The sequence below is a fragment of the Protobothrops mucrosquamatus genome, unplaced genomic scaffold (genome assembly GCF_001527695.2).
Source record: "Protobothrops mucrosquamatus isolate PMUCROS unplaced genomic scaffold, P.Mucros_1.0 scaffold2640, whole genome shotgun sequence".
In the NCBI taxonomy this organism is placed as follows: domain Eukaryota; kingdom Metazoa; phylum Chordata; class Lepidosauria; order Squamata; family Viperidae; genus Protobothrops; species Protobothrops mucrosquamatus.
In genome coordinates, this window is record NW_015388693.1 from 31,052 (window position 1) to 44,949 (window position 13,898).

The 13,898-nt window shown below is 35.3% G+C and overlaps 1 protein-coding gene across 2 annotated transcripts in view; it reads right to left on the minus strand.

Annotated features, from left to right (window-relative positions):
- Positions 1-1,766: 1,766 nt before the first annotated feature.
- Positions 1,767-13,898, minus strand: part of TMEM144 (transmembrane protein 144) — a 20,487-nt gene continuing 8,355 nt past the window's right edge. For both annotated transcript variants that reach the window (XM_015825446.2, XM_029285976.1), the window contains 8 exons: positions 12,704-12,784; positions 12,275-12,356; positions 10,525-10,610; positions 10,169-10,287; positions 8,510-8,629; positions 5,547-5,644; positions 3,182-3,235; positions 1,767-2,179 (listed from right to left, as the gene is read on the minus strand). In XM_015825446.2, coding sequence (XP_015680932.2) covers positions 2,096-2,179; positions 3,182-3,235; positions 5,547-5,644; positions 8,510-8,629; positions 10,169-10,287; positions 10,525-10,610; positions 12,275-12,356; positions 12,704-12,784 — 724 coding nt within the window. In that variant the 3' untranslated portion in view covers positions 1,767-2,095. The remainder of the gene's footprint in view (positions 2,180-3,181; positions 3,236-5,546; positions 5,645-8,509; positions 8,630-10,168; positions 10,288-10,524; positions 10,611-12,274; positions 12,357-12,703; positions 12,785-13,898) is intronic.

The following is a 13,898-nucleotide window of genomic DNA, read 5'->3' on the forward strand; positions in this document are numbered from 1 at the left end:
TATGTAGAATAATATTTTGTGGAGTTAGGGATATTAATAGTAGTTTACTTATATCTGAATAGTATCCTGGGATTAGGTTTGGGAAGTCCGGGGGGTGGGTGGGTGGGGGGTGGGGTTCTCTTTATAGCATTGTGAAATATTTGTGATATTTTTTTCTATAATGAAAACAATAAAAATTTATATTTGAAAAAAAAAATAGTTTTTACTTTGCCAAACATTCAGGTCAGATTTAATAAGGGGAAACTTAAGTCGACTTGAATTAGAATTGAATCAGTGAAAAGGGAGACAGTGTCAACTAATACCCCAACCACACCACATTTTTAATTAAAAAAAGTATATAAACGTTATATAAAAGAGAAAACATTTGAGAGATAAAAAAATTCTCACTCCCAATTTTTCATAAATTATTATATAAAAGAGATATTTTGCTGTAACAGTTCTATTCTACCTAATAAAGAACCAAAGAACTCAATACGTTTATAGTCCAGAAATGGACTATCTTTAAATAGTCAACAGCAGGGTTCCTGCTAAGCAGTCCCAGCCTACTGACCAACCCTGCCTCCCTGGCAACTTTGCCCAGAAAGCCTGGTATCACCTCATGAGGTGCTCAGTGCCCTAGTCTTGCTAGACAGCACCCTCAGCTCTGATAATGTTGCAGACTGCAGAAAATGATATGGAGGGCCATATGTTTGAAACCACTGGTTTAAGACTTGCTTAATATTTCTTCAGTGTTACTATTACTGTTACATGAACAGTAATCAAGAACAAAGAAAGAAACAGCAATTGCAGCAGCTATACACTTCACAAAAAACATCTAAAGAAAACACGAAAAACAGAAATGTGGAACATTTTGTAATGAGTAAAACTCATTTTTTTTAATGTTTAATAATTTGAAATGGTTTTCTCTGCACATATGGTTAGGCACCTTAAATTGTACTAAAGTTTACAATTTGTATTTATTTATATTTATATGTATAAGCTACATCTGTTTGCTATGACAAGTGAGTCTATTCAAATTTTAAAAACCTTACTGACCTCATTTGTTTGGGAACATATTTTCTCTATACTTTTTATGTGCTTTCTGTTTCAAAAGTTTATCAACCCTTTAGGTAATTGGTTTCATTATGACATTGCTCTATTAAGTTTATTTTCTTCCTGTTAGCCTGAGCTCTTTTGATCTGTGGTTTCCTACACCAAGATCTGTTTACATCAGGGTCAGGAAATCTAGTTTTGGTCCTAATTTACCAAAATAGGGGTATGGAGTCTCCTGTGAGACCATGGAGCTGCTCTATTACAAATCACATTACCGGCCTGTTCCCATTATTTCTATGCAACTTGCTCCTGTTTTCTTTTTCTTAGGATCTGTACTTGTAGAACTAACCACAATCCCCTTATACTTCAATCAAATATTTCAGTCAAAGGGCCATGGTGAGTTCTCTGCACAACTATACATGGCATAAGATATTATTTATTTAATCCATATATTCTACACCTCTTATATAAAAAATCCATAATACTATAAACAAGAGTTCCCAGATGATATTGCTTAACTTCAGGAAGCCCAGTTGATATTGAGTCTCAACGTAGCTAGCTGTTCATGGATCTAATGTTAGCCTGTAGGAAAACAAAACTCTCAAATCATTCAGGACCAGTCCAGTAATGAAAAATTTAGGGAGGGGGGGTTCCTTCAAATTTGTTATGTAAATCTGTGTACTGAAAGAAACTAAGGAATAGGAAAAGAAAATGTAGGACAAATAGCTGGTAAGTATATTTTATTTTTCATTTTTTTAAATATTTCCTATCCTTCCCACCTAGGTACCAGCCACAAGGTAAAGAAATATTACAGCATCAAAAATTTTGAAAAATGTTTGATATCATAACTGAGTTTGCTTTTTTTAAAAAATGGATTTCTTATTTTAAACAATGAAGACAGACCACAATGAGCATTCTTCATTAAGCAAAAATATTCCTAATAAAGTTTATGTTCTTATGGTGAGAAGTAAGATATAAGTGATACCTCCAAAGACAGAAGCAATCTCGAAAGTCTTACATGTATTAACTAGTGGTGCCATCTGCTGGATCAAAAGATGTTTCTTCATACTTTAGAAAAAGCTGTAGAGAGGGATCCAGCCAAAATAATGCAGAATGCTGTTAAGAGCAGCAGATAGTTTTTCAGTCCCTGCATAGGCATTATGGGATAGAAAAGGGGCAACAAGAAGAGAAATAGCATTATTTTGTAGAACTGGAAAACAGTATTAGCACATTTGCCAATCAACACATTTCTGGTACAGATGTACATGCACTAGAATACATTTTATAAGATTATTAGTGGAAAGATTATTATTGCCAACTTTTTAAAAATGGCATACACATTTTAGGGCCATATTTAACTTCTGAAGCTGCACTTCTAAAAGTAATAGGTGGAAATAGGACATAAATTAAATTTTAATTAATTTCATATACATTTAAAGGAGATTAAATGTAAGCCTCTTAATCCAACTATTTTTCAGGCATGAATATAATTTTTCCCATGTGTTATGTTCAAAATAACAAATGTCTTGCTTATCAACATAAATTTTGGGCTCAATTGTGGTTGTAAGTCGAGGACTACCTGTACTAATGCTCTAGAGCAGTGGTGGCGAACCTATGGCATGCGTGCCAGAGGCGGCACTCAACGCCCTCTCTGTGGGCACACGTGCTGCTGCCCCAGCCTTGCCTCCTCCCATGACCCCCTCACCAGCAGCCCCCCTGGAGGAGAGTCGCCCCTGAGCATGGCCCATGCGGAGCAGCGCACCAAGGACATGGCAGCCAGGCAGCATAGACAAGACTCTGCCCTCACACCCCATCACGCACAGTTGATGCTGCGGGGCACAGGCAGAGGGCATGGCCGCAATGGTGCTGCTGGGCTGCCTGGGTGATCTGTGGCGGTCCCTGGAGGCAGTGAGTGGCCCTGCGGGCAGGCGGGGAGGGGACGGGGCAGGAGGTGGAGCAGGGGTGGGGCCAGTTTTGGGGCACTCGGTCTCTAAAAGGTTCGCCATCACTGCTCTAGAGAAAATAGAAGAAACAGACATGCAACCCAATTATCTAATTTACTGTGCCCATTTATTAAAAACACACCAAATGTCACAGGGAAAGATTAAGGTACTGTGTGGAGGACATTACTTTCACTTGTTGTTCATACCTTTATTTCTTTAAACACCAGCACTCCCCACACTGCAGCTATAAAACCAGGAGCCTAGAAGACAAATTTGATGAACAGTATCTATGAATATACCTTTTATTCATGCTTTTGTTATATTTTTATCTATGACAAAATATTTGCTTCAGTCTTGCTACCACTAAAATGCAATCATTTGGTAAATGGTTGTACATGTTTAAGACAGGACAAAAAAAACAGAAGAAAATACCGGTTTAGGAAACAGAAAGAATTGTAAAAAAGATTTTGGATTATGATTATCTAAAATGTTATTATTGGCCTCTGATTATATCTTGTATTTTAAACTAGCCATATTATGTTAGGGCTATGCTGATATTGTGTCTCAACTAAGAATGGAAAAAAGCAATCACTAAACAGAATGGAGAGAAAAGAGAAATGCTCAGGTGAAAAAATAAAATGAGGTGATGACCAACATCAAAGGGTAGGTGAGAGAAGACCAAGCTGCAGTTTCCTCCCTTTCTGAATCCTGAATAACAGCCTTCTTCTAAGTTAGCATTATATTAACTAAATATAAAAACTGATAATGTAATAAGCTGGTTCTGTTGTTTATAACTGATTTCATCTATATATTTCAGCAGCTGCACCAAGACTACATTAGAAATTCCTGAAAAACAAACAGTTGTAGTAAAGTGATGATAAAGAACATATAACTAAAATGGTACTGGTCAGATTCTAGAAGTGAAAGATATCCTTCTACTCAAGTTTGTGGCAAAACCAGTTTGAAAAAAAAACTAAGTTCTTGTATACAGTCATGATAAACATATACTTGGGGCATTTCTTTGCTGTTTTTATTGCTGACAAAACTGGAAAAAAACGAACTAAACAAATACGAGCACCAAAAATTAGGATTTTTTTTTAAAAAAAACCCTCGTTTCCAAGTTATTCAATTTCTTTTCTGCTAACAGCATGACCTCAATTTTGTTCTGAACTTAAGATTAGATTAGAATCATAATATATATGTGGAAAATAGAAAAAAAGTCAACAGGTTAGCCCAAACATTACACTAATCTTCAAATCCCTCTCTTAACCATGTGCTATTGTATTTAACATGTAGAAAATCCAAAAATGGCTTCCATCACTTATAAAGATGTCTAATCCATTGTCTCTAATCAAAGCAGTGAATTTTGCCATCTCTGCTTCCGTCAATTTTAAAATCCATTCTTCAACAGTCAGCATCTCTTTTCCTATTTTTATTGTCACTGTATTGGTAGAATGAGTACTACCACCAAGTTTTAAAATTACTTGGATATACGTGGGGAATGATCAACATTCTTATTACTTCCCTCCATGGTGTCATATACTTGGAGAAGAGGTGGGAGAAAAAAAGGAAAAGTCCTGATCATACTTATAACACAGAGTCTGTCAAGTGCATCAGTTGTGAATGTTGATCCTTGTTGGATCATGGGAGGGGTAGGAATGCTTGACTTTCCCTCTCTATAATGACTTTGAAACCAAACAGAATTATCTGGTGGGCCTGATAATTGTAGGAGCACTACAGCAAGACTCTACAGACAGAAATGCTACAGAAGGAAATCTGACGCCTTTGGCTTTGACAGAGTTTGTAGGTAGCACTTTCTAAGTTTTGAAATCCTGAGCTTGGGAACTCTCCCTTCCAGGCTTCATTGACCCTATCCTAGAGTTTAAAAAAAAGTAAAGAAATACCTATGGATTTTACTCCCCTAGTCATTGCTGACTATAGGGGGAGGTGCTCATCTCCTTTTCAAGGCCATTGAGCCAGCGCTGTCCAAAGACATTTCTGTGATCATATGGTTAACATGACATCGTGGAGTGCTTTTACCTTCCCATTGTAGTGGTACCTATTTATCTGCTTGCATTTGCATGCTTTTGAACTGCTATGTTGGCAGGAGCTGAGGCGAGGATGGGAGCTCTCCCTGTCGCATGGCACTCAGGTCTCGAATCTGGGCTGCTGGCTTTCCAGTCAACAAGCCCAGTGTCTTAAACGCTGAGCCACTGCGCTGCTCCTGCCCTAGAGATAAACCACAACAGAAACATCCAGGACGTTCCCAACACTTATGTCTGTCCTAGCAATGTCAGATAGGAGAACCATGAAAAAAATAGGAATGCTCACCCTATTTTGAACTTTCTTGATTAATTCATTGATTGGAGCCAACTGTCTTGCATAAGCAGACCCATTTGCATAAACAGAGCCAGATGAAAGTCAATTTAAAATCTGAGATCAAATAATATTCTCCCAAGGAATAACATAGCATATAATTCATTGCATAGAAAGAAAGCTTGAACATAAAAGAGATGCTTCAGTAGATGCTCTTCTCCCATTTATTAACCAAGCAATTTCTCTGATACTTACAGCAGTGATTATTGGGAAGCTCACAACAGCACTGAGATAGTGGTTTGCTATAAACCAGCAGCAATTGGCTATTGCCCATAATGTTCCAGAAATAAATCCTGACAAAAGGTAAGAAAAAAGATTACTATAGTATTACATCCTGGAATGCTCTTGAATATTTTTGCCAGCATGCCATGCCCCTTCAAGGACATGTCATGGCTGTTACAATATCTTTGGGATTTCCTTCCTTGATTTCTTTTCCTTATTATTTTTAGGAGGGAAGGTGATATTTCTGCAGATTCTGAGCTTTCTCTGTTCACCCAAATATCCTCTCTCAGATCAATGTTATTGGAGAAAGAATTTGTTCTTTATATACACAGAATTTAAGCTAAAAAAGCTACATAAGGCTGGAGGGCAATTCCAAAAATAAAGAAACAGTTCATGTTGAATCTTTTTTTTTTCAAACAAATTTTATTGGTTTTTAATTTTTACATCAGAGTGCTCAGGAAAACACTGTGGTAAAGGGGAAATCAGTCATCCAAAAACAAAGTCATACATATGTAACTGGAGTTAATACATTAAAAATTTCCCTCTCTACTTCCCTCACATAATATAAGGAATTTAGTTTAATCTATTTCTTCATAAAATTCAATCAGTCCAAACAATCATCATCCTGCTTTAAGCTTCACTAATTTTGATTAACATATTCAAATTCATCTTAAGTAAACATATTAATAAGACTTTGGGTGTCCCTTCTACAACATACATAGTATTCCAACAATAACATTCTAGTATTTTCACATATATTCCATTTCTTAATTTAATAGATCATTGGTTAATATCCTTTCTTCTCTTATCGTAAATCTCTCTAGTTCTTCTTCTATTACAAAGTAATTTTCTATATGAACAGAATAAAAAAGAAACATCTCAGCCCGTTAAATAAAATTTAAATCTCAACCAAAATAGTTATCACGTCTAAGACAAACATATCATTACACAAATTATCATCTTACTAATTTCGCATAGTCAGTTAATTGTCAAATCAGTCCGAATCTCTAAAGCCTTTTTGACCCAATAAGTGAAAATTTAAGTCACATTTTAAAATCTAACTCTGGCTTTTTTTCTGTGCCAAGCTGGTGTCCATGATGCTGCATCTATGTCATCAAATCTCCATATTTGAATACTGGTATTTATCCACAAGTCATTCTGGTCAAATTTCTCCTCCCCATCTTCCAATATCATGTAGGTAATATAGTCAATTTTGTTCCATATTATGGTTACAGCTTGATTATCCAAGTTGTCATAACTTTCAATAGATCGCATCTGGAAGTCAGTTCCTGTTGGTTTTAAAAGTAAGAGTGTTTCAGTTGAAGACATTCTGTGATCTTCAAAATTCTCCATGGTTTGTACATAAACTTGTGAGATATCCTCTTCTGTAGTAATTAGTTGACTTGTAGAGTGGTCGATTAAAGTCTCAGTCTGGGATTTTGGGTCCAAAGTTTTTCTACGATTCAATTGGTCAGTAGGTTCTTTTTCCACTCATTAAATTGTGTACAATGTTGCATATCGGCTTCTTCTTGGCCTATAGGTTGATCTTTTAAAATTTGAGGTTCAGCTTGTGGTTCTGCAAAATGATCTTTAATTTTTCTCCATGATTTCACATACTCGGTAGCTTCCAATATTTTTTCCAGTATAAGCTCATAGTCAAGCTGTAGGTAAGATTCTTCCATTTCCATAGTGAAATAGTCTTTTAATCTTTTAGTAAAAGCTATATTTATTAAAAGTCAATAAACATCCGCCTTCACAGTTTCTAAATCACAAAGTCAACCCACAGCTATTTCCAAACCTTTATCTTCTTTTATTATTATTTGAAGATCAAATCCATCTTCAAACACCTAAGAACATTACAATTGCAGTAACAGTTTTCGCCACAAGATGTCCTCAGTGAGCTTAGAAACTTTTTTCTTTCCAAGTTAAAAGCTTTTATCTCATTTTGAGAGCGAAACAGAAAGAGGCAGGAAGAAGCAAGTATCTCTGATATAGTAAGTAGAATAATACTCTATAATACAAGTTTTTCAGGGGTCCCAAGTATCCCAAAAATTAGAAGTCCAGTAAATGCTGTTCTGTAGTTTTATTCAAAGTAGTTCCAGTTCCAGTTTTGCGGCAACTGCGGTCGCGTGAAAAGACTCGTCTCTTCACCGGCTGATTTTCCTTCGCTGGTAGACCCCGAAGGGGGTTGAAAGTCGCCCTGGAGGGGCGACCACCGAGGAGGCTTGCTGGTGACTGTGGGAAGGCGGCAGCCTCGCCCGCAGCCCCAGCTGACTCCTTAGGGCCGACGGAGTAAAGATGGCTGATCATCTAGCTGCACCAGCCGAAGTCAAAAGAACAACTAAGCGTGAAGAAACCACCGCGGAGAAATCTGGGTGAGATTTTTTTCCCTCATACCCCCAACTATTTTTTTTGCAAAGAGCCTTTGGATGACTTCCCTACCCTAAGAAAGCGGTGTTCGTCTATTTGGGGAAAAATACTTTGAATAAAACTACAGAACAGCAGTTCATGCTGAATCTTAAGATCATATGTAAAATATAGTACAGAATTGTGGCTTTCATGTATTTATATGAATGATTTAGCTCTGATTCTTGAAATAAACTTGTATTAGTCTTCTAATCAGTGAAATAAAAGCTTTTCCTGTTTTCTATGTTTCCTAATGATTGACATTAGAATATGCGAGAATCAATATTTCTGAAGGTCTAGCTCCAGCAGACTGAGCTAAAGGGATTTATTTTTCTACTTAATATCTTTTCTTTGAAAACATTGAACAAGCACACTACATTAATTTAAGAATATTGGTATTTGATCTCAAAGGACACTAGAATCATGCCCAGAATAGCAGGCCTCATTAAAAGGTACTTATTGACAAGATATATATTCCAAATAAGATTATAAATCTGAATAAGGTCTTTGCTTTTGCTTGAAAATTATACCTGGTATTATAGCTGCAGGATAAACCTTAGGGTTATTTTTCATTGCTGCACAGTAGATCAGAAAGTAGACGGTACTTGTAAGGAAGATACCACTGAAGTGGGCAAATACATAATCTAAATCTGAAATAAATATCAAAAGATATACAATATATAAATATATGTTTAAGACATATATTCAGGAACTTCACCAATGTTATTCATTGATGTGATTACTTAGGCAAGGTCACATGTTGCAATCATTCACTGTTTATTAACTGGGAGATTTTTGTTCTAATTAATCAACATTTTCATATCTCTAACAAAAATAAGCCAAGTGTAAATAGAAGACCCATAAAGGTTAGGAACACCCTGGACCACAAGAGTTACATAGCAGTGCCCACTGATTAAAAATAATGTCCCATTCCTATTATTACAATCTTTTCAGAAAACTGTGAAGCAAAGAAATTCTAGCAGCAAAAATTATAGCCTTCAGTGAGTTGCCTCTGGAGAACGGGACCTACTGATAGTTATAGATGCTAAAGACAATTAAACAATAGAAACATTACAGAAAAATATGTATCCTCCCAACTGTCTCCCTTTTTAACTTTTTCTTTAATTTTTTAAAAGTTTTTTAAAACATTGAATAATATTTTAAGACAATGCATTCATACACTGAAGCCATTTTATTTTTAAAATTATATCTTAAAATTGCTGCACAAGAATGTTCACTTCTTTTGCTGAGGATGAGTAGTACTTGCAAACACTACTGTTTCAGAGAGCATTGTGATTTTCACTATAGAGGGGGAAAAAAAGTCTAATGTCTATTTTGCATAGGATAATGGATCTCTCTCTCCTCCGCTAGACTGGCAAGGTTTTAGAGGACAGAAAATACAATGGAACTGGCAGCCATCCATTGAGATCTGAGACAGAGATTGCCCAGAGTCCTAAGGAGAGGGCAAGTCTCAAGATTTTGGATCCCCTCTTCCTGACCATGTTAGTCTGCCCCTGAAATCCACAAAACAAACAACACAAACACACATAAAGAGAACACTGTACATGTGACCTTCAGTATCCTTACTTTCACTAGCCATATTTTCTTGTATCCAGAGTTATAAAATATATACTGAATGCAAAATCTACAATAAACAGTTTCATTTTCCCACAATTTTTGATGTAATGCCTACAATTTGCAGACTGGTTTTTTACTTATAAAGTACTTTTTATGGTCTCAGTTTCCACAGTCTAGTTATTTGGAGCTGCTTGGCTTGAAGAGAACCTCAGTAAATAACAAGGGCAATCTCTCTCTTTTTTAATTTAATCAGTATATTATACTATATTTTATTTAAATCAGCATATTTTCTTAAGCTGTATGTAGCAATAAATTCTTACTAATGTGATATTTTGGGGCAAATCATCCAAATGGCTATACTTTTAAATCTATTAATAAAAAGAGTTTTAAATGTAAGGCAAATTTAGGATCAGGCCAAATAATATATATTCATTTTTCTAAAGTAAGCAATTGATTTTAGACAAGAAACTCTGCTAAAAGTTCTGAAGCAAGTAGCATGAGGAATGTAAAAGGAAACATATGTAAAAATTTTCCCTCCCTTCCATATACCATAAATTGCCACAGTTCTCTTCTAGGATATATGACTTTCAGAAGAAGTCATCTGCTTTTACCAAATTGACTGGCTCCTATATATATAGTCCCATTTCTTCTGCCGTGGTCCTTGATGTAAAACACAGGTATAAAACTAGAGCCGTAGAATATCCCAGCTATCATAGCCAGAAAGCAGCCTCTGGCAGGAAAAGAAAGACAGAAATATTTTAAGTTGACTTAAGTCACAACATTAATTGCACATGAAAACAACACTGCTGGAGAACAGCCACTGATTTTCAGAAATTATTATCTATGAGGAAACAGCAAAAGTTCTTGACTGCAACCAACTATTTAGCTTACCAACTCTTTTGTCTAACAGCTATCACAGAACGTAAGAGAGGGAATAAGATGGGAGAGAAAGATGCCCTGAACTTACACCATTCTCTTTCCCGATGGAGAAAGGTTGTCCACCCAAGATACATCATTCCTGTTTTCGACTCTGTCCTCAGAAGTGTTGATAGACTGTTGATGAAAATCAAAACATTTAATCTTTTTAAGATTTCCAAAAGCATTTGAATCCATATAAACTTGGACTCAGTCTACACATGATAGACAGAACTTTGCCTAAGGGAATTAAGTGGTACAATAAAAATTATTTTGTTTTGAAAATCCAGATCAGCCCATTCTCCTGTTCTTGAAGACTTTATATCACCATTTATAATAATTAGGCAAATTATACATTCTTTTGTAACATTTCATTTCTAGTTGCAAATCAATGCACATCTTTCTAATATGAGGGGACATGAATTAAACTGTTAATATGTTTTTTTTTGTAAAAAAAAAAGAAGTTGGTTATACATTAATGGAAGAAAGAACTGTCCCACTTATTTCCAAAATAGTTGCAGGTAAATTCTATTAACACATTCGCTGACATTATACAGTTGTAACATAAGAGCTGTGGTAGCGCAGTGGTTAGAATGCAGTATTGCAGGGTAATTCTGCTCACTGCCAGGAGTTCAATTCTGAGCAGCTCAGATTGACTCAGCCTTCCAACCGTTCAAGGCTGATAAAATGAGGACCTAGATTATTGGGGGCAATATGCTGATTCTGTAAACCACTGAGAGAGAGATGGCTGTAAAGCACTATGAAACGGTATATAAGTCTAAGTGCTATTGCTATTGTGTATCCCTAAACACAACCATTCGGAGATCTTTTTCTTTTTCTGATGCTGTTCATTGATATCCATAGCCACTCTTGTTCAGCCCAACTGTAATGATATGATATAAACCCAATTAATATGTACTATCAATCCTTTCCATTCCTGAAATTGTAGTATTGACTTCCACACCTCTTCTACAAATGGTGCTAGAGTTCCTATTATGCCTGCCAATCAAATGAAAGCATAGTATACTGGCAGGTACCAGAATATTATCCTTGCAGCAAAAAGATGTTGAGAACACAGAACTGGCTATTCTCAATTTTGGCCAATTATCCTAATAAGACTTTTCTAAAATCAGCAGTGCAACAACTTCAACCTTTATAAATCTGTAGAGATTATGGTTTTCAATGCTGTCTGCTTTCCACATCTTTTTTTTTTAGTTATGGAAAGAAATTCTATATTCTTGAAGCTTAATAGAAATTAGAGGACAAGGTAATCACCTGTCAAATAACCAACAGAACAAACAGATGCTTTCAAAGATTAGGCCAGCTATTAGGCATGTTCCCACTTTATGCACATAGTTATTCAGCCTTTAATAAATATGTAATCTAACTTTTAAAAATTCCTGTTTGAGTATATCTACAATAGTGAAAATCGGCAGTCAAACAGATTCCTCCAAGGAAAAAGAAGGTTTGTACCTTATAGGATTTATCACAAAGCTTTGGACAGCAAGTGGCTGGAATAAACCTCATATTAATGATGTTTCATAACAAAGGCATACATTCACTGGGTGACATCCAATGTCATATGATGGTACTTTTACATCGTTTTAAAGTTTTGCTGATTAAGGAATCTTGGGAGCTGAAGTCTACTTATCTTAAAATAGTTGATGTTGAATATCTTTGAAGTCAAGGACACTATCTGGGCTAATTCTGCTGCTGAAATAAACTTTTTTTTAGGGAAAAATCTAGTTGATAGTTTTTAGCCACCATCTTGAAAACTGTAACAATAGCAAAAAGAAACATACCTGTTCTCTTAATAATGGAGTGCTTTCTGAAGATGGTGAAGAGTTTTGAACTTCACTTTTTATGAAAAGAAATATGATGGAGCTGCAAAGAGATAACATCAATAGTCATCCATATAGGTAGTATATGTTTGAGGTAACTGGTGTTTTTCTCTTTACTTGCTATGATATATTATTCTTTACTATCTAATCAAAAGCATATTTACACATTTTCTGAACATTAGTAATTTTAAACAATCCAATATTTATTTTCTTGGAACACATACAGGAATCTAGTGAAATATCCTTTCTAGTAACGCATGCTTAGATTGTAGCTTAGATCACAAGAATAAATAGATATACTTTGATTCACCTGATTTGGAATGATTACTTACAGATATTTTAAAATCAAAGTACTATAATAATTAAGAGAATGATAATGTTTTCAAAAACCTAAGTACTGAAAGTGCTGCTCCGATGTAATTCAGAACTGGTTTTCTGACTTCTTCTGGGTCAATTCCAAACCAACCAAATCTATGAAAGGTTGATTAAAACATGTATTATTTTCTCCAAGTTTCACAATGATTTTTTAGCTATAGAAATGAAATTAGCACAGGAAAAGAATAAGAAAAAAGGATATAGTTACAGATAATCAGTAATAACTCTTACATAAATACTGTACATATTTTTGTATATATATATTTTATATGAATACATACTCCTCTTTACATAATAGCTGCTTGTAATGAATTGTGCAAGAGGATTTATATTCTCTTGTTCAGAAGATTAGATTTTTAAATTTTAGTGTACTGGTTATATTTGAATGTAATTATTCCATATTTATTTGCTCCTATGGCTCGAATACGTTATAGACCTCTTTTGGCAGATTATGTCTTCTCCCAATCTCCCATCATTAAATTGGATAAGTTTAGTGAGAGCATGTAGAAATGCTAATAGACATTAAGCATTTAGTAAATGACAGTCTGTTACAGGCAATTATATGTTTGTATTGTAGAAGAGCTTTAAAATGCTAAAAAGTTTAGATCAGAGATTGCTACATTGACTCCTTGAATGTTGCTGAACTCTAGTACTCACAGTGCACCATAACTGCAGCTTGATTATACAGATTATACAGATATACAAATAAATGATTTCTGATGTTGAACATATCATTCAGCAACTTCTAGAGGTCCACATAAGATAACCTTTATTGTCATTTTTTTTTACTGTGGGCACAATGGCACACATCAAAAAAATGAAATTTAGTTGCCCACTCTCAAAGTGAAACACATACATGACACACACCTAAACATACTATATACAACATATGTATAGATCCACACCCCTACATATACGTAACAAATAAATATACTGTCCATCTTGAATATATAACGGAAGGAGGAAGCTTGAGAGTTCACAAAGTTAATGCTGTATGGAATGAAACTATGGCTGAATTTGGATGTTCTGCTACGGATACCACGAAGTCTCCTCCCAGAAGGTAACAAGGAAAACAGATTGTGAAGAGGATGTGTAGTGTCCCAGATAATCTTACAGATCCTGCTCAAGCAACACTTCTGTGCTATGTCCTGGATGGGAGGGCTAATGCTATTTGGAAGGTATTACAAAAATTAAAATTCTTCTAAGATAT